The sequence below is a fragment of the Alnus glutinosa genome, chromosome 5, assembly GCF_958979055.1.
Source record: "Alnus glutinosa chromosome 5, dhAlnGlut1.1, whole genome shotgun sequence".
In the NCBI taxonomy this organism is placed as follows: Eukaryota; Viridiplantae; Streptophyta; class Magnoliopsida; order Fagales; family Betulaceae; genus Alnus; species Alnus glutinosa.
The window spans coordinates 26,858,988-26,884,692 of NC_084890.1; the positions used below are offsets into that span (position 1 = coordinate 26,858,988).

At 35.3% G+C, this 25,705-nt stretch overlaps 2 protein-coding genes across 2 annotated transcripts; both read left to right on the top strand.

The window, feature by feature from the left end:
- Positions 1-12,136: 12,136 nt before the first annotated feature.
- LOC133867879 (LRR receptor-like serine/threonine-protein kinase EFR) lies at positions 12,137-16,492 on the top strand. Its single transcript, XM_062304650.1, has 2 exons — positions 12,137-15,072; positions 16,039-16,492. Exons 1-2 carry the CDS (start codon positions 12,156-12,158, stop codon positions 16,377-16,379), a joined length of 3,258 nt encoding a protein of 1,085 aa, XP_062160634.1. The 5' UTR covers positions 12,137-12,155; the 3' UTR covers positions 16,380-16,492.
- Positions 16,493-18,365: 1,873 nt separating this feature from the next.
- On the top strand, positions 18,366-19,118 carry LOC133869184 (receptor-like protein 1). The gene has a single exon (XM_062306141.1). The coding sequence runs from the start codon at positions 18,366-18,368 to the stop codon at positions 19,116-19,118; it is 753 nt and encodes a 250-aa protein (XP_062162125.1).
- Positions 19,119-25,705: the final 6,587 nt, after the last annotated feature.

Here is a 25,705-nt window from a genome sequence, read left to right on the forward strand (position 1 = left end):
GGAGGCCACTTCAGTGCGAAGAAGACCACTGCCAAGATTTTGCAGTGCGGTTTTTACTGGCCTACCATCTTTCAAGACGCTCACACTTATTGTGTTTCATGCGAGCGCTGTCAGAAGCTAGGGAGTATTTCACGTCGAAATATGATGCCCCTCAACCCGATTCTTATTGTTGAGATTTTCGATGTATGGGGCATTGACTTCATGGGACCTTTCCCAAACTCCTTCGGCTATCTATACATTTTGGTTGCTGTGGACTACGTGTCCAAATGGGTAGAGGCAGTTGCCTGCAAGACCAACGACCACAGAGTTGTGGTCCAGTTTTTAAAAGACACTATATTTGCTCGTTTTGGTACTCCTCGAGCAATTATTAGTGATGGTGGAAAGCACTTCTGCAACCGGGTCTTCGAGCAGCTGATGAAGAAATATTGCATCACGCACAAGGTTGCCACTCCCTATCACCCTCAGACGAGTGGACAAGTGGAGGTTTCAAACAGAGAGATCAAGAGGATTTTGGAGAAGACGGTGAACCCGTCAAGGAAAGATTGGTCTCTCCGGTTGAACGATGCATTATGGGCATACCGGACAGCGTTCAAGACACCGATTGGCATGTCACCTTACCGTATCGTGTACGGGAAAGCATGCCATTTGCCTGTGGAGTTGGAGCACAGAGCCTACTGGGCCATTAAGCAGCTGAATTTTGATCTCACAAAGGCTGGCTCACAGAGGAAGCTCCAACTCAATGAATTGGAAGAGTTGAGGAACGATGCCTATGACTGTGCTAGGATGTACAAAGCACGGATGAAGAAGGCTCACGACCAGAACATTTTGAGACGATCTTTTGAGCCCGGTCAGAAAGTCCTTCTTTACAATTCACGTCTGCATCTGTTCCCAGGGAAGCTCCGATCTCGATGGACAGGCCCTTTCATAGTTCGATCAGTGTTTTCTTATGGGGCCATTGAGATTGAGGATCCAAAAAATGGGCAACGACTGAAGCCATTTTTGGAGTTACAGAGCTCAGAGGTTGAGACGACCCTTTTAGAGGACCCGAATTACTCGGAGTGATGGTCGTCAGGATGGAAAGTCTGGCTGAAGACTGAAAACTTAGCGCTTGTGGGAGGCAACCCTCATCATTTTTTTCCCTATCATTTGATTTTCTTTCTTTAGTTGTGATTTTCAGGACAGTGTCTACCGTTCAAGTTTGGGGGAGCGCTTCTCTTGCAGTGTGCCCAACTTGCATCACCACTTCGGTATTGTATCTCTAGCCACATTGGGGACAATGTGTTATTCTAGTTTGGGGGTGGGGTAGACATTTCTGTCTGTTTTCATTTAATTCTTGTTTTGTTGCCTTGTTAATACTCATTAAAAAAAAAAAATGCTTTATTGTTAGTTGAGCATGGTTACATCTTACTATGGTTTGCATCTCATTGGTTTGTTTAAAATGTTGAATTTTGCATATCATTAAAATCTGAGATCTTTTGACTCATCTTTGGATTAGAGAGACTTGACATGTTTAAACTGTTCATCACAAGCACATTAGCATTTGTTTCTGTGGGGTATGAGATTTGAATTAAAATTTATGTGTCTTGAGATTTGTAGGATGACTTGTTGATGAAACCTTGGCTTATTGATATATATATATATATATATATATATATATAAATGTTTAGAATAATATCACCAATTTGACTTTTCATTGAGTAACCGGGCCCCTTGCCTCATTAAGCATTGGGTGTTCGCGTAAAAAGATGAGAATTTCAGCTTGGATGATTGTTTGGCTAGTTTGACTTCGTAGCCTTTTTAACTTGAGTAATTAAGCCCTTAGGGATGTTTTTACATCTAGTGCCTTAAAACCATCTGGTTTGGGAGTCACTGGCCCAACACTCGTTACATGGGTCAATTAGAAAGCTTAAAGGAGTCAAACATTGCACAGCCAACACAAAATAATAATAAATGATAATAAATGTAAGATAAGCCTTGGTTATTTGACGGAAATCCTGTGAATTTTGGGATATATGTGCTTTGAGGAAAATCGAAACCCCATGACTATATGTTATTCACACCTTACACTTCTGAACATGTGTTGTCTCAATTTTCCATCTATGAGTTGATCGATTTTTGATAACATGATAATGTGATATTCATTTTGTTAAACATGCTCATGATGTGTGAACCATGTGTTTGAATGATGATTTTCGCTCAATTGATAATACGGCATTTCAATGTTTGTGGGTACCATTTCTGGCAAACCCTCACGAGACTTCACTCGTCCACTAGGGAGTCCTAAGGGTTTAAAAGGCTTGTTGCATATGCTAAATGCAATCGTTTCTCCCACGAAAGAGGACTTATGTTTCATGCTTTGATTTTGTTTTTCATTTTGTTTTTGCTAAGGGACTAGCAAAATGTAAGTTTGGGGGTATTTGATGAGTGCCAAATATTGTGTATTTGGACCCCTTGATTTGCACTAGTTAGACCTTTAGCCTTGTTATTTTCTAATGTTTTGGTTAGTTTTTGTGTTTTCTGTTTCTGTAGGACAATAAGAGAGGAATGACAAATTTCATAAGGAAATAGCTGGAAATTCGGAGATCCTGAAAAGTAGATCGATTGAACTTAAAATTCGATCGATCGAAACTTTGCCCGAAGTCGATCGATCGAAATTTTCCAGAAACTGCTTTTGCAGAGCGCGCCAGAACGCCCAATCAGAAGCCAAAAAGCAGTCCTCCCTCTGATTTCCGCTGTAGAACACGCTGGTTTCGTGTTTGTGGTTGTCTCTAGCTGCAGAGGAACCCTAGAGGAGGGTAGAAGAGTCATTTCTTGCCCTAAGCTTTCTTCTATAAAAGCCATGGCCATCCCCTTGTTGAAGAAGAGAGTAGAGAGAGTAGAGAGAGTAGGAGAGGAAAGAATAGAGCAGAAACTCTGTAGATAGGTTTAATTTCGTGCTTCTTGTAGTGTAATTCTGTAGTTTATTTTCAGAAACTTTCTCTTTGTAAAGCTTTTCTTTCATTTCCATGGTTGTTCATCATTTTCTTGTGGTGTTCTTAGTCATGGAAGGCTAGTAACCTCAACTAGGGTTGAGGATGAAACCTTTCCATTGATAACACTCACAATCTTGCTGTACCACTTGCACATTTAATGATATATCATATTAGTTGTTCAAGTCCCATTCATTTAAAGCTTTATCTTTTGCAATGAATGTGGTTAGTGGTGGATAGAGGACATTTTATGTGTTTCAACCGACTAATACATTGTTTTATCGGTTTGAATGATGATATCCATTGTGATTGAATGATACATTGGATGTTTTGATTTCAATCGGTACTCTTTGTGATTTGTCAATATGTTGGATTCATTTAATAGTTCTTGGGTTATGGTTAAGAAACTTGAATAACACCCTAAGCTTAATGTTCTTTGGGTGTTCAAGTGGGAACCAAGAGTGTGAGTTGTAGGATTTGGTTTGGTGGATTCCTTAACCTTAGTTCCTTTTAATTTACATATTTCATTACAACTCTTTCCATGAGTCTTTTATTCTTCAATCATTTCTCAAACCTTTGGAACTAGGTTAAAATGGGGTTAATCAAGCAAGACACTAATATTTGACCATTTCCCTGTGGGATCGACCTCGCACTTGCATAACACTATATTGCAAAACGATTCGTGCACTGGTGAGTACTATTTAAAACACACAACACCTGTCATAATTGTTGATAATTTGGGTGCTTCTACTTCACATGCTTCTGATTCTAAAATAAAATCTTTGTTTATTAAGCCTGTGATAGTAGATACAACTTGCTTTGATAATGTGATAATTCTTGCTTAAAAAATTGTGTGGAGCCTGAATCCAAGTGAAAAAAATAAAATTGACTTCTAATTTACCAAATGAGTGATAGTGTACAACAAAATATTTAAATTGCAGAATTTAAAAAAGACAAATATTTTATTAACGAAGTGAAAACTTAGTTAAGAGAAAAACCACTCTGGAGCAGCCAAACCCAGGATTTTCACTATTCAAAAGACAAAGCTAGTACATAGAAAGTAATACTCACATACCCCAATGCAGCGATCATTTCTATTACTCTAGCACGAAACCCATTGTGAACGCTTTCCAACCAAGTCTCCTACTTGAAGGGGTCTTCAATGGAATCCTTTACTTTAGGATTCCTTTCTAAAATAGACTTTACACGAACAGTTGAGCACACATTGGCAACGGCTAGAGAGCTAGAGGATCTTCAAATCTCCATAAACAACATCTCTAAGCATTATGGAATTCTATATTGAATTCTTATAAAATACAAGCTTAGAGCCATCTATTTATAGACTTATAGAAAACATAATTCTAATCAAATTCGGACTTTGGCAAGTAGCGTTCGAACGGTCACTTAGCTGCGTTCGGACGGTTTTCTGCGACCGCCATTCCAGAATAGCGCAATTCTTCCCAAAACAGGACCGCTTCAGGACGGCTTGACCAAGCGTCCAGACGGTCAATGCTGTCACTCCTTTCCGCATCAGTAAAGGAGACTCGGAATATTCTGTAACATTGGGTAGCATCCGGACGTGTTGCCACATCATCCGGACGTCTGGCAGATCCTTCCCAAATAATGTCTTTTGAAATTCAAATCTATGTAGAACTCGGAGTAGCTTGACCTAGCGTCCAAACGGTGTAGCTTGGTCATCCGGATAGTTGCAACGGTTGAAGCTTCTAGACACTGAGGGGTGTCCGGACACCTTCAAAGGCCCATCCGGACGGTTGCATAGAAACCGACTGTTTCTGACTTGGAAAAGCATGGACATCTTCTGGAAGCTTGTGAACAGACACATGGCATGAATTGAGACACTGTCTATATTACTTGAAGATTTTGAATTGAACCAATATTCTTGTTAAAAAGCAACCTTTACATAAAGTATTTTTGTCAACTAGAATGTTGTCAATATAAAATAATAACACAAAGGATCATCAAGAAAAACAAACTCAAGGTAAGTTTGTTCCTACTTGTCGTCACTGTGGGATTATTGGTCACATTAGACCAAACTACTATTTGTTAAAATCCCAAAAACCTTGGAATAAGCAGGATGCTCCCAAAAAGGGCAATGGTGAGAAACTCTTTTCAGATAAATATGTCCCTCCCCATATGAGACCTATATCTCAAAGAGGTAAGGACTTTGTTATTTGTGAGAATGCTAACCTTAAATTTGTGGAGCCTATCAAGAAGCATTCAAACAAACAAAGCCAGCCTACATGTCACCATTGTGGCACCTCTGGGCACATTAGGCCACACTGTCCTCAGATCCGAACTCAGAAGTCTTGAATCAAGAAGCAAGAGCCAAAGAAAGGTAAACTTGGCTCTAATCCTTCCAAGCTTCATCATGCTCCTCGGAAAAAGCGACAATTCCCCCAAAGGGCTCATCCCTTATTCTGTCATTGTGGCAAGACTAGCCACACCAAAGCCAAATGCTTCAAGTTGAAGCCTTGCAAGCCCAAGGAAAATCAAATTTTTGAAGGGCTTGTCAGCATGATGAAGAGTGTCCTAATAAGGTTTGACGAATTGGACAAGGCTCCCAACCATGACCCAAAGGTAAATAAGGTATGGGTAAAGAAGGATGAGACCATTCCCCCCTTGAAGGGGAGTGGACTCACCTAGTTTGTGATTACATGGCATGCCTAGGATTATGGTTCCTAATTCTAGAGCATGTAGGTATTTATACATTGCATCATTCTATCACTGTCATTTTTTCACCTATGCTTTGCACCTCATTATTCTCTAAATTTCTTTAGAGAATCTTCTGCTGGTACTTATGAGGATGACATAAAAAGCACGTCAGGCGGCTGCTTTTCTGTCTTGGTAATTTCAAATCTCTCTATAAGGACATGTGTGCTCTTACATGCTAGAATTAGATTTTATCTTTTTCTTTGATAGCATGTTTTTGTAGTTTTTTTGTTATTTTTTTTTTTCAAAAAAAAAAAAATTGAGGAGAAAGATGCAGTAAGATTTATTTTTCCTTGTGAAATTTTCAGATATCACATGTACTTTTACTTGATTTCTCAGTTCATTGTGCTTTGATAAAATAGGCTTATATATGATTGAGATTTTGAGTCTAACATCTGCTAAGTTTCACTACAAAAAACTCGGCATTTTGCCACGTGGCGATTTTACCACGTTTGGACTAAGGCACATCTGCAAATAATTCAATGATGTGGTCTTTGTACCACGTGTGCATTCTGCGATGTGCTGAAGTGGACACGTTCCCACATGACGACATGTTATATCACCCACGTTGCCATATGGTGACGTCCTATATTCAACATGTCGGCACACACACACACACACACACACATATATATATATTGAAAAAAAGAAATGTATACTTTCAGTGACATCCTAAAAACTACACGTGGCAAAATAGCCATGTGCTATAATCCAACACGTGGCTTATTTGTAGACATGTTGCATGTGGCATGTCGCTAAATAATTAAATATTTAATATATTTAAAATATAAAAAATGCTAGACTTTTCTTCTTTTTTTTTTTACTAAAAATTGGTTCCCAAATGATGTGTCACAATGCCATGAGATTGTGACACATTTCTCAAAATGGTAGAACATAGGAGCTTGTGACACAATATACGTAATGTGACACATGAGTTTACATTTATGTACTATACATATACAATATAATCTTTAAAAAACAAATTCATCTTTTACTTATTACTATATACATTTTAAGTATATTCTATATATTGAACCCTAACCCTAGTGAAGTGCTATATATAGTATACATAGGGTTAGGGTTTACATTTGTGTACTATACATATAAAATATATACTTTAAAAAATAAAACAACTTCGAGTTAATACTATATACATTTTTGGGCATATTCTATTAATTGAACCCTATCCCTAGTTTAGTGCTATATATAGTATATATACGTAAGGTTAGGTTTTGAGCATATCTGTGACTTATGCGAGCTGGAGCTGTACATTGGCGTTACAGGTATGTTGCTGGGTGATGGCGTCTTGGCACTCCTTAACCGACTCAGCAAGTTGATAAAGGCAAGTACATTTAGCCATGGAAACAAGTGGAAGGAAAAAAAAAAAAAAAATTGGAGAATGAGTACCAAATGTAAAGTGAGTGCTTCTGTTTTTGGTTTTTTTAGTGAGGAAAATCTAGAATGAATGAAGAAGATGATGGATAATACTGAATTTTATTGAAAATAAACAAATAAGAGCATTTCGAGAGCTCAATCTCTAGAGTTGCAATCCACCGCTTCGGTTGTGTGTTCTCAGACGGGGCTTTGGTCGTATCTGCGGAGGCGTCTGTCATTTGAGCTAGAGGGATCGCAGATGAAGAATCTAGAGGAACAGAGTGGCTGATCGCGCTTGCGGCTATTAAAAATATATAGCCACTATAGGTTATTTATATAGCATGTGATTCAAGTCAGTTTTTACTTTTCCAATTTTGTTTAACGCATCATAATTTATTATACAGTATGTCATTGGAGGAAGGTTACTATACAAGCCCAAGAGGGGCCCAAAGGGGCTTGACATGAGGCCCATAATCACAAGAGTCCAAGAGGGCCCAAGAAACCTAATATAAGGTCTCGTTATCTCCCTAGTTTAGGTATGGTTTCTTACACACGAGACCCCCTTTCATGAGAGCTCTCTCTTTCCCTCTCTCAGTTTTCTCCTCCCATGTCAAGACACTGATTTAGGTATCAGAGTAACTTCAATCTCATGATAGGAAGCCGACTGATAGCCCCTTCTTTGTTTTGCAAGTAAAGAGGGTTAGCCCAAACCGTGTGTGACCACTTTTGGATCTAACAACCAATATCTTATATCTAGAATATAAGAGGTATGATAAAAAAAAAAGATATGAATCAATGAATCATGTTATGAGTAACATCTTTTTAGGTTTTAATTTTTCTATAGTATTATTCTCATTATTATAGTTTTCAATATACTTGGATCTCAACCATTATTATATGTTTTGAAAGTAACATCTTTGGTTTTTTTTTTTTTTTTTTTTTTTTTTTTTTTTTTTATTATTATTATTATTATGTAATACAAATGGGAAAAGGGAGACACATGTCCTGATTAAATTTATGAGACCTACATATAAAATTCAGAAACTATACGAAAATAGGTGAAAGGTTAGATGTTCGAAGAATGATTTTTATATTTTTTTCTAAGAACATTTTCAGGTTGGATGGGAGTTGGTTGGACTTTTGAGCCTATCTTTTGACTTTTTTTAATTTTTTTTTTGTTTTTTTAAATTTCTTGTGTTTTTACCGAATATTTTGAGCGTGTTACTTTGATGGAGTGCTTATGTGAAAGAAAGGTGATATAGGTTACAAGTATGCCGAAGGATGTAGGGAGTTTGAAAAGTCATGACAATCACACTCATGCAACAATTCCTGCTAATTGCACTTCAAGGAACCTTGTCGGATAAGGTTGTGAGGCCTTTAATAGAGCTAAGTGGGTTTTTTAGGGAGATATGTTCAAAAACACTGCGTGTGGAAGATCTGTGTAATTTTAAGAATTCCATAGCTGAATTCTCATTGTGCTAAGAGAGTGTGTTTAAGCAGAAATTGTTAGATGTGCTAACTCTCTTAGAGTTTTGTTTTGTTGTATTGATTCAACCGTTTGAAGCCTAATTTAGAGAGAAGTTCTAAATTAAAGGAATCTATTTTCAGGTTGAATGGGAGTTGGTTGGACTTTTGAGTTTGTCTTTTGTCTCTTTTTTTGTTTTGTTTTTTCAAAAAAAAAAATAATAATAATTAATTTTTTGTGTTTTTACCGAAGATTTTGAGCATGTTACTTCGATGGTAGTGAAGGAGGAAGGGGGGCCGGTAGGGGCCATGCCCCCCCCCCCCCCCAATTTTTTGAAGAAAAAAAATACCTATATATTCTCTCCAAGTCTAAGATACAATTTTTTTTCTTACTGCACTAGAAAATTCTCGGATGCCCTGGTTGCCCACCTTCAATCGCGGATCAGGGGCGAACGACACACACTCATTAGACATCGGGCAAGCGACTCAAGCAGCGTTGAGACGTCTGGGTTTTCTTTTCTTTTTCTTTTTTCTTCAACTTTTCAAGCTTTTAGGTTTAGGTTTTAGATGAAAATGGGAAGAAGACGATGCAACATGCCTCTTTATTAAACACACCATTTAAATAAGTTTTCTTTGTTTGACTGTTTGTGGACCACGTTGGAAGTAAGACTAACTAATCTTTCTTTTTTTTATCTCGTCAATGGTGAGTAGGCCAAGTTTAAAAACAAAAGTCCCTATATATATATATATATATATTTGCGGAAAGAAAACGAGTAAGTGGCGTCAACACTTCAGTCCAAACCAATTTTTTTTTTCCTAAATCAGTCATGGCCACTTAATTCTCTATAATAGTAGCCCAATACAGTTTTTTTTTTTTTTTTTTTTTTTTAAAAAAAAAAAAAAAAGCCTAAAGTATAGTTCTCAATAGATTAGGTGTCGACCTTTTTTTTTTTTAACAAGTACATAAAGTCTCAATTTTGAAGGAAAGGGCAAGCAAATTAAAAGACAAAGGGCATTAACAGTGAGAAAAAAAAATTGCGATTTAGATTTATGTGAAATTCTAAAGTCGTTATTAACGTTCTGTCAATTTTTTTTTTCTTCAAGCCTTCAACAATTATTTAAGATCAATAGCTTTTTGACAATTTCCATTTCTTAAAAAGTTTTAGGTATGTAATCAAACTTTAATATTGATAAACCTTTTATATTTAGATTTCTCAATTAAATTAATTAATTTATGAATATATATAATTTTTGTTACATATTTAATTGTATGAAATATATAATTGTAGTTACCCAAAAATATAGAGAACAACAATAATTTTATTGAGCTCCAATCAAATACTAAATGAATTTGTGTCACAATCTCATGCCCAAAATATTTTATGGCTCCGTCCCTATGGAGTGCTTATGGGAAAGAAAGGTGACACAGGTTACAGGTATGCCGAAGGATGTGGCAATCTCCCTTGAGTTTCCAAGAATTTTCTTGGGAGTAAATTATTTAATAAATAGCTCATTGTTTCACTTCAAAATAATAATAAACTAGGAACAATAAATAATAATAAATATTAAGTTGAGTGAGAGTCTCGTTGGCCAGATAACTACAATACTCTAAACAATAAATATTAATAAATACTAAGTTGAGCGAGAGTCTTGTCGACCGGATAACTATGATACTCTAAGTTAAACTACAGTACGTAATAGAGTTTGGTGGAATGTTAATTTCGTGTCAAAAAAATATTACTTATTAAAAAAGTGGCATGTTACCGAGATATCTGAATGAAAAAAAAAAAAAAAAAAAAAAAATCTTTTCAAAAAGCCTTTTCTTTACTTTGAAGATGTGCTTTTTCTTTAATAAACCAAAAGACTATTTTTTTGGTTTAAAACTTTTCTACGACATAAAGCGCAAGAACCCGATGAAAATACTAAATTCTCATTGATAACATGTCACATTTTCAATAAATAACATTTTTCTTGCTGTTTTATGCAAAAAAAAAAAAAACTACTTGAATTCACATGATTTAAGAATTTGAAATCGTAGGAAATCCTGATCTCTATCCACAACCTAATTAACTTTGATTTTGAAAAAAAAAAAAAAAAAAAAAAAACACATTTATTGACTTAGAAAAACACTTGAAATCTAACAAAACATAAAATTAAATACAGTTATCTATTAGTTAATTTTACTAAATACAATTATCTATTAAATCCTCCGAATTCTCATACACCTTAATTGACTGCTTCACATATATACTTGATGAGCTAGTCAAAATTGCTCAGCTACTGATTAATCAATTTCAGGATTTCTTCATCAATGTGGTCGTACCTACCAGCGCATTAATACATAATACATTATTATATATTGATTACAGCTGTTATTGTTGACTTCATCAATGACGTCTTATTGTTGACGTCTTATATATTGATTACAGCATTATATATTGTTAATTGATCATAGCTATTATATATTGTTGTTATTTTGTATTATGACCAAGTCTTCCTTCCACGATACGGCCACTTTTTCGTTGTCATGTTTCGAAAAAATCTATGTCATAGCAAACTGTTTTCTTGTTTATTTTCAATCTGCCACCTAATTTGTAATGTCCATCCAATACTTTAATTTGATTAATGTATCATACTGATGTGCCCCTTTTGTCCTAACAAAATACAAAAGTACACCTTAAAAATATTTTAAAAGGCAAAAACGTTATTTACATTAATCACGTGAGGGGTTGTTGTGTAGTTGTTGTGATGGTGTAGTGTAAGAATCTAGTATAATTTTTATTTTTTCTTTTTTTACGTTTGACTATTTGGGCTTGTTTGGTAAAGGAAATAAAATCCTCCCTCTCCCTCTTCACTTCTTTAAAAAATAATCAATTTTAAAACATTATAACTTTATATCACATCAATCATTTTTTATTACTATTTAAATAAAAAAAAATTTACTACAATATAAAATTTTTTTTCACTTTTTTATACAAATTCTTTTGAAAAATGTTAGATTTACAACACCAATACAACAATTGTACAACAATCCCTCACATGAGGGTGGGTCCCAGTATGTGGGACCCACCCTCATGTGAGGGGTTGTTGTATAGTTGTTGTATTGGTGTTGTACAAGAATCAAGTCCCAATTCTTTTTGCTTTATATCACGTCTATCACTTCTAATTCCTACTCCTAACTCCTACCCCTTGCCAAACAAGGCTTTTGTATTTTAAAAGGAAAAAAGAAAAAAGAAAAAATACTTTCTGAAAAGGGAAATGAGAAAAGGCCAAAAACCCGTTAGGTAATACCAACAAATTAAAAGAACTATAGTTGAAAACGACTAGTTTTCTCAAATTTTGAACCCAGAATCATATGTCAGAAACAAAGACATCTTAACAACTTGCTGACTGAAAACAGCACAAATTAATAAATTATTGCTGTGCGACTGAAACTTTGAAAAGAGAATTATGAACAAATCATGTTTGACATGCAATTCAAAGAAGTTTAGGAATTCACCAATTATTCATAGAAGATGCAATGCTTCACTCCCGCTATAATAGCCGCTCAACACCGTTTTTTATAAATTCGAGCTCTTGTTTATCTCTATCTCTCTCTCTCTTGGATCGAACACAGTCATGAAGCTGATACAAAGGCCATCCATTAATCTCCTGCTCTTGGGTTTTGTCTTAATGCAGTTGGCCCAATCTTCCAGTACCACCAGCTTTACCGATCAAGCAGCTCTCATTGCCTTCAAATCTGAACTCACTTCCGGTCCAAACCAAACTGTCTTGTCTGGTAACTGGTCCACAACTACAAGCTTCTGCAATTGGATTGGGGTTTCATGTAGCCGACGCAGACAAAGAGTCACCGCTTTGAACCTTTCCTACATGGGGCTCCAAGGCACCATTTCTCCCCATATTGGTAACCTCTCTTTCCTGGTTTATCTTGATCTACGCAACAATAGCTTCTTTGGTTCTTTGCCTCATGAGATCAGTCGCCTACAACGTTTGAGAATACTCTGGTTGGCATACAACCAATTGAAAGGTGGCATCCCTCCAACTTTGCAAAATTGTCGAAATCTTCGAGAAATTCATCTAAAGAGTAACCATCTTACGGGTGCAATTCCATCGTCCCTCGGCAATATTTCATCGTTAGAGCACTTGAATTTGGAACGCAATAGCCTCACTGGTCTATTTCCTTTTCTCATCTTGAACATATCCTCTCTAACCAAAATTCTTATTTTTGGAAATCACATCTCAGGAACTCTTCCAATGGATCTCTGCAGTCGTTGTCCTAATCTTCAATATCTTTACTTTCCGTACAATGAATTCAGTGCTCGGCTCCCTTCACAAATGAATCACTGTAGAGAGCTTGTAGCCTTATCCCTATCGTACAATAAATTTGATGGGAGTATTCCAAAAAGTTATGGAAGTTTAGAAAAGCTTGAATTCCTATATCTTGGAGGGAACGAACTAACTGGTAATATACCTCCTACCATAACTAACTTGTCTGCGTTAATTGAGTTTGCCATTGAAGAGAATAACATTAAAGGAAGCATTCCCAATGATTTATGGCGTCTTCCAAATGTAAATACCTTAAATTTTGCATCAAATAATCTTACGGGAGCAATTCCCGAAACAATTTTCAACATGTCATCTCTACAAGAAATCTACTTGGTGCAAAATTCCTTGTCTGGAAATATTCCATTTGAGACTGAGCTTCCTTGCCCTAATCTGAAAATTTGGGCTAGCGGTAGCAACAAACTTAGTGGTCATATCCCATCGTATATTTCAAACTGTTCCAAGCTTGTCCTATTAGATTTTCCCAATAACTTACTCTCTGGACCAATACCCAAAAGTCTTGGAAAGCTGAAATACCTCCGAATACTTTTTCTGGGTGGCAATCAGCTAACAGGGGAGTCTCAAGATAAAGAGTTTAGTTTCCTTTCATCTTTATCTAGTTGTAGATTTTTGGAACGATTGTCCATATCCAACAATCCCTTGGATATTACTCTTCCATATTCTATTGGAAACTTTTCAAGTACCCTTAACACCATTGTTTTATCCCAAAGCAAAATAAAGGGTCACATTCCTATGAGTATAGGTTCCTTAAAAGGCTTGACATGGCTTGATCTGGGCAATAACAATTTGACTGGAAACATACCATCCACAATTGGGGGATTGGAGGGGTTACAAAGATTATATCTTGGTGGCAATAAAATTGAAGGATCCATTCAAGAAGACATATGTCAGCTAAAGAACTTAGGCGAGTTATATCTCTCAAATAATGCAATCTCTGGATCCATACCAAATTGCATTTCCAATCTCAATCATTTGCAAAGCCTATACCTGAGTTCTAACAGGCTAGAATCACCAATACCATTAGATTTATGGAGTCTTGAGAATCTATTGTTTTTGGACCTGTCATCGAATTTCCTCGGTGGATATTTGCCTCCAAACATAAAAGAATCGATTGTTATTGTACACATCGATTTATCTCAAAACCGTATTACTGGAAATATTCCAAGCATCATTGGAGCTTTTGAGAGCTTAAATTATCTTGATTTGTCAAGGAACTCATTTCAAGGAAACATTCCACAATCTTTTGGAGACTTAAAAGGATTGGATATCTTAAACGTCTCATACAATAATTTATCTGGTGTAATTCCTAAGTCCCTTGAGGCCCTTTCACATCTCAAGTATTTGAATGTGTCTTTCAACGAGCTATCCGGAGAGATTCCATCTACTGGGCCTTTTGAAAACTTCACAGCTAAATCATTTTTAGGAAACAAGGCACTTTGTGGGAATCCAATTTTTGGAGTCACACCTTGTCAAAACCCAGGCTCCAAAGGATCAAAGGTGAAACAAAGTCTGCTCAAATATTTTCTTCCTGCCATTGCTTTGGTCATAATCTGTCTAGCGTTGGTTTATATGCTGAGAAAACATCGAGAAAGTACAATGCAGGTTCCAAGTTTATTTAACACATTGCCTGTATTTGAGCATAGAATAATATCATATCAAGAGCTCTGCCAAGGGACAAACAACTTTTGTGAAAGCAACTTGCTTGGAGTTGGAGGTTTTGGTTCTGTATACAAAGGGATGCTTTTTGACGGGACAATTGTTGCAATTAAAGTTCTAAATTTACAACTGTCGAGTGCTTTCAAAAGTTTCAATGCAGAATGCAAGGTTCTACGAACAATCCGACATAGGAATCTTGTTAAAGTCATAAGTACTTGCTCTAATCCCAAGTTCAGAGCTTTAGTACTACAATACATGTCGAATGGTAGCCTTGAAAGATGGTTATACTCTTCTAACTACTGCTTGAATCTTCTTCAAAGAGTAAACATTATGGTTGATGTTGCATCAGCATTGGACTATCTCCACCATGGTCAATCAGAATCTGTGGTACACTGTGATTTGAAGCCTTCTAATATCCTTCTAGATGAGGACATGGTTGTACACGTGGGTGACTTTGGCATTGCAAAGATTTTGGTAGAAGACAAGGATGCTACACAAACCAAAACTCTTGGTACAGTTGGCTACATCGCACCAGGTACATAAATTCGCCTCTACTTATTTTATTGCTAAGAAGCTATCTAATAGTGGTTAACATCAAGAACAACAATATAGTTGTTAATTAGTTTCAAGAATACCAATTTACATGTCAATTTTATATAGGCCTTATGTTCATATGAATATGTGTTAACAATAAAAATTACCCAAATTAAACTAGGATTTAGTTGATGGATAATTACCTATTTATTCCTCTTATGCATCTATTGCTAATTATGTTAAAATATGTTAAAAGAAATATTTTTATCAAAGACAATTACGTAATATGCTACTTGCTCACGATTATGGTTTGCCTTGTCTTATGCCGGTTTGCCTTGTCTTATGCCCACTCCATATATAAACCCTGAGAATACAAAAGTTTTGGAACAATTGCTCTAAAATTGACAAGTAAATTAAGTTTGGTTTTGTTGATACATCAGCCGTACCAAATAAAATCAAAGTCAAACAAACACAAATCTGTATGCACGTATGAAGATCTATTTATGTTTGGTGGGTTGAGACATCCTATTTTGACCATATAAAAGCTATATTTATTTGTGAAAGTAATTACTCAAAAAAAAAAAAAAGAGTATATATTGATCTTTTACGTGTAACAATTATTCCAAACAAACAAGGGTTAGCGCATAAAGTATATGGACTTATCAAATGTTGTTCATAGCATAATTATAATTATTCTGTAAGGAGTCTAGTTTACGTATTTACACACACATATATGTGTATATAATATATAAAAATGGTTGAGTATATGGCCGGGTACAACGAATGCATGTTTAGATTTAGATTTAGATTTGCATATATGTAATATATATCAATATATAAGTACATACTTTTTTTTTTTCTTCTTTTTGGTTGAGATATGTGGACTACTTCCTTTATTTTTGATTCCTTTTAAAATTTTGAAGTACTAACTTAAATGCCTTTTTGCATAATTGCGAGCATTGGATAGAGTATGGTTTTGAAGGAAAAGTGTCTATCAAAGGCGATGTTTATAGCTATGGTATAATTTTGTTGGAGATGATCACGAGAAAGAAACCTACCGACGATATCTTTGCAGAACAGTTTACTTTGAGGCAATGGATAAATGCATCACTTCCTAGCAGAATGATGGAAGTTGTTGATGACGGTTTATTGAGAATAGAAAATGGAAGAAATGTAACAATTATGCAAAGTGTTCTTTCATCCATCATAGAATTAGGCTTAAGGTGTAGTGAAGAGTTACCAAATGAAAGGGTCGATATCAAAGATGTGCTTGCAAAGCTTCAAAATATCAAACAAACACTTTTTTAAAACAAAAACGGGGGTGTCAGTTATCTTTGATCTAGGTGTCAATTTTGATTTCTTAAAGTACTTACAAGTCGTATGTTTTATGTTTGTATGACTTTTCATGTTTACATAAATGGCTTGGGATTTTCTAACATCTTCCTAGCTTTTTATCATGTTTTTCTTCTTCTTACGCTTCTCGTATGCTTATATAATATATATCATACCACGTGGACCTAAGAAGCTTCATATTTAACATTCTTTTGCTTTAGAAGATTTGATTGGATATGGTAAAAGTGCATTTTCAGTTTATCTTTTCTTCTTTTTGGATTGGCTAAGAAAATGAATATGTTATAATAGGTAATTTAGTAGATACTGTAATACATAAAATCTTCAATGCATAAAACTTAGGGGATGATATATGTTATTTGCACAACTCTTACACAATAATTGTACAACAATACTGATGTGTCCAATAATTTTTTTTTTAAAAAAAAAAAAAATCGAAAATGCTAGACACATTAGCATTGTTGTGCAGCTAACATATCTCTTAGGGGGATTGCCCATTCATGACTCAAACTTGGCCCCGCCTTCAATGACTTGTTTGAGCATTTCCAAGCCCTTTTCCCCATGAAATTAGAGGGCAAAACTATTATATTATCACGGATCATCTATATATTACTCTTAACCAAAATGTTATTGTTCAAAGAGAAAAGTTAATAACAAACTGTAATTAAAAAAAAAAAAAAAAAAAAAAAAAAAAAAAAAAAACTATAGTGTTAGAATAGGAAAAAAAGAAAGCTTGTAATTGTATCAAGAACATATTTGTGGAGTTCATCAACGAGAATAATGCAGAAAAAATAAAAATGCTTCACTCGGCACGTTAATTTGTTATTCGATCACCATGCTCTACTACTCGAGATTTTTTTTTTTTTTTTCAAATAAGGATTAATCAAAGGGTTGGTTGGGACTGCCATGTTAGCGTTGTGAGATAAAAAAATGTAGTATCTAACATTACTCAATTAAAATTGCATGAAATAGAAACATCAATGCATACAAAACAAAGTTTTCTTTTAAATTTGAATCATTGAATTGAATTTATTAAATTAACATACATCTTTAAAGGGGAGCGGCTCAATGAAAATTAAGGCATAAGACAAAAAGATAAAATTAGTCATTTTTTTATTTTAAAATATTAATTTAATGATTTTTTACATTAAATATTAAAAACTTAATTTAAAAATCATTTTTCGTATCTTTTTGAGATGTAAAATCACTAATCAAGTTTTTATGTTCAAGTTTTGTTAATAGATTATTCCCAATAAATAATATGGCTAATTTCGTTTTATCTTTTTTATAAGATGGTAGATTGTAACTAGGATTTTAATTAGTTTTGTACTAAAATCAACAACACAATAATGATAAGTGATCAGAATTCGTAACAACGATCAACATTCTACCACACATTACGACAAAAAATGGAGTTTTCTTTCTTCTGGATCACTTTTTTTTTTTCTTTTTTTCTTTTTTTTAACTTGGCCTAACATGTAAGGGTTAGATTTAAACGATAATCAAGTATTAAGAAAGAAATGCATATCTCAAATGTTTGAAAATGAGCTTTCCATTTTTGAGTGTGGAGGAGTCTACTGCTCTCTACCCTATAATCTACAAATAGTAGTAATATTGAAATTTAATTAGCCAACTCCATTCATATATAGGGTGAGAGTACGGAATTTTTTTAAGTATTTACAAAATGACCAAACCCATTATGGGCCCAAAACATAAAGATATTATACTATCACACCCAAAAAATAATAAATTAATACAACACTAAGTTCCTATTAACTGCCCTTTTTCAAAATTTAATGATAGAATTAATGCTGGTGTTTATAAATTAATACAACACTAAGACTCTTGAAGTTTGAAGTCTCTCCACTATCTTTCAGTTGGTCCAATCTTCTACCAACTTTACCCATCAATCAGCTCTCATTGCCTTCAAATCCGAAATTAATTATGGTCCAAACCAAATGGTCTTGGCCGGTAACTAGTTCGAAACTACAAGCTTCTACAATTGCATTGGGATCTCATGTAGTCGACGCAGACAAAGAGTCACTACTTTGGACATTTCCTACATGGGGCTCCGAGGCGCCATTTCTCCACATATTGGTAACCTCCCCTTCTTATATAGTCTCACTTGATCTACGCAACAACAACTTCATTGGGTTTCTGCCTCAGAAGATCAACCTTCTGCATTGCTTAAGAATACTCATGTTGTCATCCAACCAATTGGAAGGTAGCATCCCACCAGCTTTGCATAGTTGCTTGAAGCTTCGGCGGATAGGTCTCAATACAAGCCAACTTATGGGCTCAATTCCATCAACCATCGGCAACATGTCGTCGTTAGAGGTCTTGAATTTGGAATTCAACAATCTCACGGGTCCATTTCCTTTTGTAATCTTTAACATAACTTCTCTAGCTGTAATTGCTCTTATACAGAATCACATCTCAAGAACTCTTCCGATGAATCTCTGCAGCCATTGTCCTAATCTTCAAGGGCTTTATCTTTATGACAAAGAATTCAACGGTCGGCTCTCTTCATTAATGAATTACTGCAAACAACTTTCACTCCTATCTCTATCATACAATAAATTTGGTGGGAGTATTCCAGAAGGTTTTGGAAGTTTAGAAAAGCTTGAAGATCTATATCTTGGAGGTAACAGCTTAACTGTAAAGACCAAGAAATTAAATAGGGAGGTTAGCAATTAATAAATCGTATTTATTAAATGGGATGGACTAATATTAGATTTTTAAGTGATATTTATATTATTGAGATAAAATAAGTTTTAGGTGAAATAATAGAATTACAATAATAATAATAACGGGCCTTAATGGAATAAATAATTAATTAAATGAGTAGACAATGATTAAATTAAATGTGGTGCTAGATAATAATTGTTAAAAGATAAGATTAATAGATTTGGGGGTCTTACTGTAATTTATGGTAGTTGGGGTTTAAAATAAAATGAGAATCCCCATGCCACGTGTCAAAGCCCGGTTTGCTAAGGAGAAGATAGCCTTATCTTCTCCCAACCACTCACACACGCACACGTGGCACTCATTCTCTCCCCCTTTCTCTTTCTTCTCTTCTCTTTTCTTTTCCTCTCTCTCCCTCACACACCTCTTCTCTCCCCCTCTCTGCCCGACGCCTCTCTCCTTCTTCCTTTTCTTTTTCTTCTCCTTTCTTTCTCTCCCTCTCCTCTCCGTCACTCATGCACGCACAACACCCAGCCCGACCCCCTCTCCCTTATTCTCGTTTCCTTTTCTTTCTTCCCCGCACACATAGCCCACCCGAACCCTCTCTATCTCTCCCTCTCCTACTGTCTAACTCACGCACACACACACGCCCATAACACAGTGAGCCCGTGAGAGACGGCTGAGCAACCCGGCATGAGGGAGGACTCGAGTGGTTCGATTTTTGGAGCTATGGTGGTCGGACCACCGTCGAGTCATGGAGGCAGCAACTAGGGCGTGGATTCCGGTTCTTCCTTCTTGCCTTTGATTTTTACTTCTATTTCCTTTGATTTTTGGTAGAACATGATGGGTTCTCTTTGGGTTGGATTTAGGCCAAAATTTTAAGGCTTTTTAGTGCGATTTTTGGGGGTGGGCTGGATGATGTTTTCCCCCTTATATGGTTTTGGTTTTGGTAGCCTACAGTTGTTGTAGATTTGTTGATAGCTCTATATAGCCGTGTGATTTGAGGGTTATCTCTTTTGTATGGACTAGTTGTGAGATTTAGTGGTTGAGGTTGAACTATGGCCGATTATGACTTGAATTATAAGTGATTGATTTTGATAAATTTCCATTGAGCAATTCATGGAATTTTTGGGTCATTAATTGTTGGGTGTTTATTACTCTTTGATGATGTTTTCTTGAGCCTTGTTGATGAAGTTTGAGTTTTGATGGGTTGTGTCTTGAGGTTGGATTTGTGAATTGTTTAATCCAAATGAATGGCTAGATTGGTTGTTAAAGCATACCGAATAAGGGTTGGATTTGAGGCTTTTGTTATGTTGGATTGATATTGAAATTGGATCATTGTAGGATTGGTTTCCATAGAGCTTATTTGTGCCAAATGTTGAATTTTGGGCATATGTGTATGAGTTGTGACTTAAGTTGGATTCCTTACTTGTATGGATATGTTGATTATGCATTAGTAATGGGTTTTGCTGAAATTCAAATATAGTTTTGGGATTTTTAATTGATGATTATGTTAGCTTATAATTAATGCTTTATTGTATGTTGTTGATGTCGGATTGGAAATTGATTTTGAGGAGTGTTCTTGGTTAAACCCAAATCTGGTTTGGATTGGTAGTTTAATGAGGGATACTTAATGATTATTTGTTAGGAATTTGGTAGATAGTTGTGGTTTGTGATTGATAGAATTTTGATGGTTTGATGTGAAGGAAAATCTTGCACAATTGATGTTGTATTTTAGGGCTTAATTTGATGATTAATAGTTTGAGTTTTTAAGGAATGTATGGGCTGATTTTGATGGGTGTTTTAATGGATTCAAGTCTGGATTTTTGGATTGATAATTTGATGATGTTCGTTATGATTAACTGTTAAGGAATAAGGTTAATGCTTATGATGGATTGTTAGAGAAGTCATGAGGAAGAATTAGTGTATAAAGAGTGTATTAAGACAACATGACAAGTGAGTAAGAGAATGAGCAAATACAGTAAATGGTGGTTAATGATGATAGTTGTTATGATATTTTGGGTAAAGATATGAAGTTATTCCCACTTGAGCGAGAGATTGGTCTTGATATGTAAATAAGGATTTTGGCTATGTGTTGGATAAACTTGAATCGATTAAAGTTAGGTTCTTTCACATGTTTTATTGGAGTTTAAAGAGAAGGAATGATCAATTTGTGTTTAAGTCCCCACCTTGGTACTAAGTGAGAAATAAGATCAAGAATAAATTGTTGAAGAGAATAGTTGAAAATGAAATGTCATGGGATTTATAGTTTAATCCAATTCGGTCCATATCCTATTAAATTAATTAAGCTCTATAACCTAAGCTACTTGAATATTTAGAAACTAGTAAGAGTAAAAGTATTAAATGGGGTGGTTAAAATGAGAATGTCGTAGAATCATGAATAGCTTAAAATAACTTTAACACAACAAATATAAGTTAGTAATAATAATAATAGTAGGTGAACAAGATAGTAAATATATTTAGGGTTAATAAACAAGATAAAAAGAATCGAGAAACAATAATTAACCTAATAATAGCTTAAGGTATCTAGCTAGCGTTAGAAGCGAGTAACACGACGTGTGAGTACGCTGGTAGTTTATGTGTCATAGAGTATAGAGTTCAATAACATAGTTTAACATTGCAAATGTTTGCAGGCATACATTCGGATTGGAGACTTCAATGTGTTCTCCAATCTAGAATTCAAGTAACTAGAATACGGGAAAAATGCTAGAGTCATGAGTCCTATGCAGCCAAGGTAATATTTTACTCACTGAAAAACTATTATTTTTATGTATATTAGAATTGCAAAATATATGTGTTTTATAAATCCGAACCAACTGTATGTTGAATACATCTGTTTTGATTGATTTGAGTAGTTTCAATTATGTTCAAATAATATCAATGATGTTATGAAATGATGTATGAATGAAATGTGTTAAATTGATTTAAAGTGTTTGAATGTTTTTACTTATGTAGACTTTTTAAAATTATTCTCTGTTCGTCCCTTTTAGGGGTTCTCTTGTATACTTCCCGTGTATAAGGGTTGCGCCCCTCTGCGCTTTTTTATAAATTGCAATTAATTATCAAAAAAAAAAAAATTGAGCTGCGGTTGGGATTTAAATTATGCAAAGTAGAATGATTAAATTACATGTTGATTGGTTTTTCGTATTTGAAGAAAGCATGACTTGCAAAAAATAAAAGTATAGAGTTTGAATTGTAAAACATAAAGCATAAGCATAAGAACGAAAGGGAGGGTAAGCCTCATAAGAATGAAAGGAAGGGTAAGCCTCACAAGGAATGAAAAGACAATCATGAGCATGCATATCATTGTTTAAATTGTGTAATGTTGATATAGAATATTGTAGTTTTTATGCTAAATGTATTTGTATGCCTAAGAGTTTTACTGAAAAAGAACTTATGTATACTTCTATCGTCTAGTTGTATGATTTAAGAACATTGAACTTTGAGGTGCAAGGGTATTGTCATTGTTCGGTATGAGTAATACAGTGTCCTGGGAGTAGGTAGATGAATCATTGTGGTACATCAGTAAGAAGTGCTTGGATATCAGAGTTTTACTCTAGTAACCGCATGGACAACTATGTACCATAGACATAAAGTTGTAATGCCCTAGGATTCGGTGTTAACAATATTCGGAAAATGATAGTAAGCTTGTACTAAAGAGCGAGATGGCATGTTTTAAGCTTGGTGTACTTGGTTGTGATACCAGTGTGACTTGAGAGTAGGTAGATGGATTGTCGTGGTACATTAATAAGAAGTGTTTGGATATTAGAGTTTTACTCTAGTAACCGCATGGACAACTATGTGCCATAGACATGAAGTTGTAATGCCCTGAGGCACGGTGATATCACAGTTGATAACGTTAGATCTTTGTGCATTTAAGCTACCAACATAAAAGTATTATTGTAGATGGGTGTATACGTAGTTGCTTCCAAGCCATTGAAACTTCTACGTATGGGTCCAATTAAAGTGTATGCTTTAAATGTTTTCTGATAGTCGGTGTTCGCTATATCAGCTATGGGGTTTTCAAACAAAATTTTATAAATTGGTAGCTGTTATAGTGTTCGCGAGACTAAAAAGAAAAGTTGGTTCATTGCGAAAACTCAGTTAGTTTAATATCACTGAGGTCTCGGTATTATGTACTGAGGCGGTGAACTCATTATTTCACCTATACAGATGTGGCAAACCCCCACAATCGTATGGATGATGTCCCTTTGACTGCAGGTACTCGGGTCGTAGTTGATGGGGTCGTAGACGTGCATTTGGGATATTATGACCGAAGCTCGCCGCGATGGTCGTAATTGCGGGACCATGGGCGTCCTCAGTTTTATAGGTTTTGTTATGGCTTATGACGCCTGTGTCACTCCTTATTGTATAAAGTCATTTCTATTATATATTTATATTGAGAAAAGACTTAAACACATAGATGTTAAATGGCTCTTGTTGTTATTAATTTATGATAGATGTTTAAGATGTGATTTCCGCTATTAGGTTTATGTTTTCCGCTACATAGTAGTTAGATGTTGTACTCTGATTTACTAGGTACATATATTGGGGTATGTACCATATGTTGGCTTTGCGACACATCGTCGTGCCACTGTGAGGATCTATTTGTATTTTAAGAGATTAATGTTTATGAAATGTTTTGTAAAAAAAAAAATGGGTCGTCACATTAACCGGTAATATACCTCCTACCAAAACTAACTTGTTGATGTTAACTGTGTTTGCCATTGAGAGCAACTACATTAATGGAAACATTTCGAGAGATTTATATTGGCTTCCAAATTTGAAATTTTTTTCATGTGATTCAAACTATCTCACAGAAGCAATCCCCCAAGACATTTTCAACATTTCCTTTCTACAAGAAATCACCTTGGCAAATAATTCCCTATATGGCAATCTTCCATCAGATTCTGGATTTTCCTGCCCCGGTCTTGAAAATCTACTTTTTGCTCACAACAAATTTAGTGGTCCCATTTCATCGTATCTTTCAAATTGTTCCAACCTCATCATAGTAGATTTTGCTTGAAACATACTCTCTGGGCCAATACCAAAAAGCCTTGGAGACTTAAATTACTTTCGAACACTTTATATTGATTCGAATTAGCTAACAACAGAGCTTGGAGATTAAGAGCTTAATTTCCTTTCATCTTTCTCTAATTGTAGAGTTTTGGAACGTCTGGCCACATCCTACAATCCCTTGGATATTACTCTTCCGGATTCTATTGGAAACTTTTCAACCACCATTCACTCCATAATTTTATTTGGAAGTAAAATTGTAAGGACCCAGGGAAAAGCGCTAGTCTTTTTAGGGTGATAGCGCAGATGTGGCTAGAGCTTTTCCTTGTGTCCTTACAAATGGTATTAAAGCCACCTAATAACGCCAGGCCATGTGGTACTTGAGCCCTGCATGACGTGGTTCTAACGAGGACATCGGGAGTTTAAGAGAGGAGGTTTATAACACCTCGGTCTCATATTGGAAAGATGAGTAGCCCATATTGAGTATGTGGTTTACAAAGATAGTTATGAGTGATAAGTCTCACATTGCCTAGTTATTATGTAAAACTGAGCTTTATAAGGAATTCTAAAGAAATCCAAATTGACTAGTCCTTTTGGGGTAATAGCAAATTTGGCTAGCGCTTTTCCCTGGGTCCTTACAACTATAATTTTGATCGGTACCGCATAGGGTAGCATGGCAAGCACACCGAAGAACAATTACGAGAAAGTGTGTGTGCTACCGGTCGGGTGACCTTCACCTATGGAAGTTTCCAACCCGGTAGCTCTTCTTTGTGACGACAGGATGAGCTTATAAGTCCTTCGGGACAAGGCCAACGTGCACCACTCACAGTTAACAGCAGAGTCAAGTCTAAAGGGGAAACTATTGTTTTTAAAAAGGAAAGAATCAAAAGAATTTACTTATTCATTTATAAATTTCTTACTATTCTTGCTTTAATTGTTAGTTATGTTACTTTCCATAAATTATCATTGTGCATGACTAAGATTATGGTATGAAAATTTTATAGTATGTTTTATTTCCTCTAGTGTTGTGTTACTTAGTGAGTTGTTAAACTCACCCATTTCCCTTGTAAACCTTTCAGATGGCCAAATTCTTTAGTGGATTGTCGAGACCTCCCTAGAGCGATAGAGCATGGACCGGACCGACCTTTTTTTGTATGTTGTATAGTGTCAACACTTTTGATTCCCTAGCTTATTTTATTATGTAATAATTTAAGAATTGCATAAATATATTTACGAAGTCAATTCTCCTATTAGTGTTGTCTCTTGAAAATTTATATGAATATATTTATTATCTTTTATTATGAATAGCTCAAGTTTACATTCCCCTTATATCCCAAAACGAGGGCGTGAAAGTAATGGTATTAGAGCTACCTAATAGCGCCTAGCCATGTGGTACTGGAGCACTGGATGACGTGGCTCTAACAAGGACTTTAGGAGTTTAAGAGGAGGAGTTTATAACATCCCGGTCCCATATTAGGAAGATGAGTAGCCAATATAGAGTGGGTGGCTTATAAAGATAGTTATGAGTGCTAAGTTCCACATTGCCTTGTTATTATGTGAAA

Bases quoted from the DNA above. Each gene is read 5' to 3' on its own strand.
- LOC133867879 (XM_062304650.1), top strand. From the start codon at position 12,156: ATGAAGCTGATACAAAGGCCATCCATTAATCTCCTGCTCTTGGGTTTT. The intron at 15,073-16,038 runs GTACATAAATTC...AGCATTGGATAG, and splicing joins AGTTGGCTACATCGCACCAG to AGTATGGTTTTGAAGGAAAA.
- LOC133869184 (XM_062306141.1), top strand. From the start codon at position 18,366: ATGGTCCAAACCAAATGGTCTTGGCCGGTAACTAGTTCGAAACTACAA.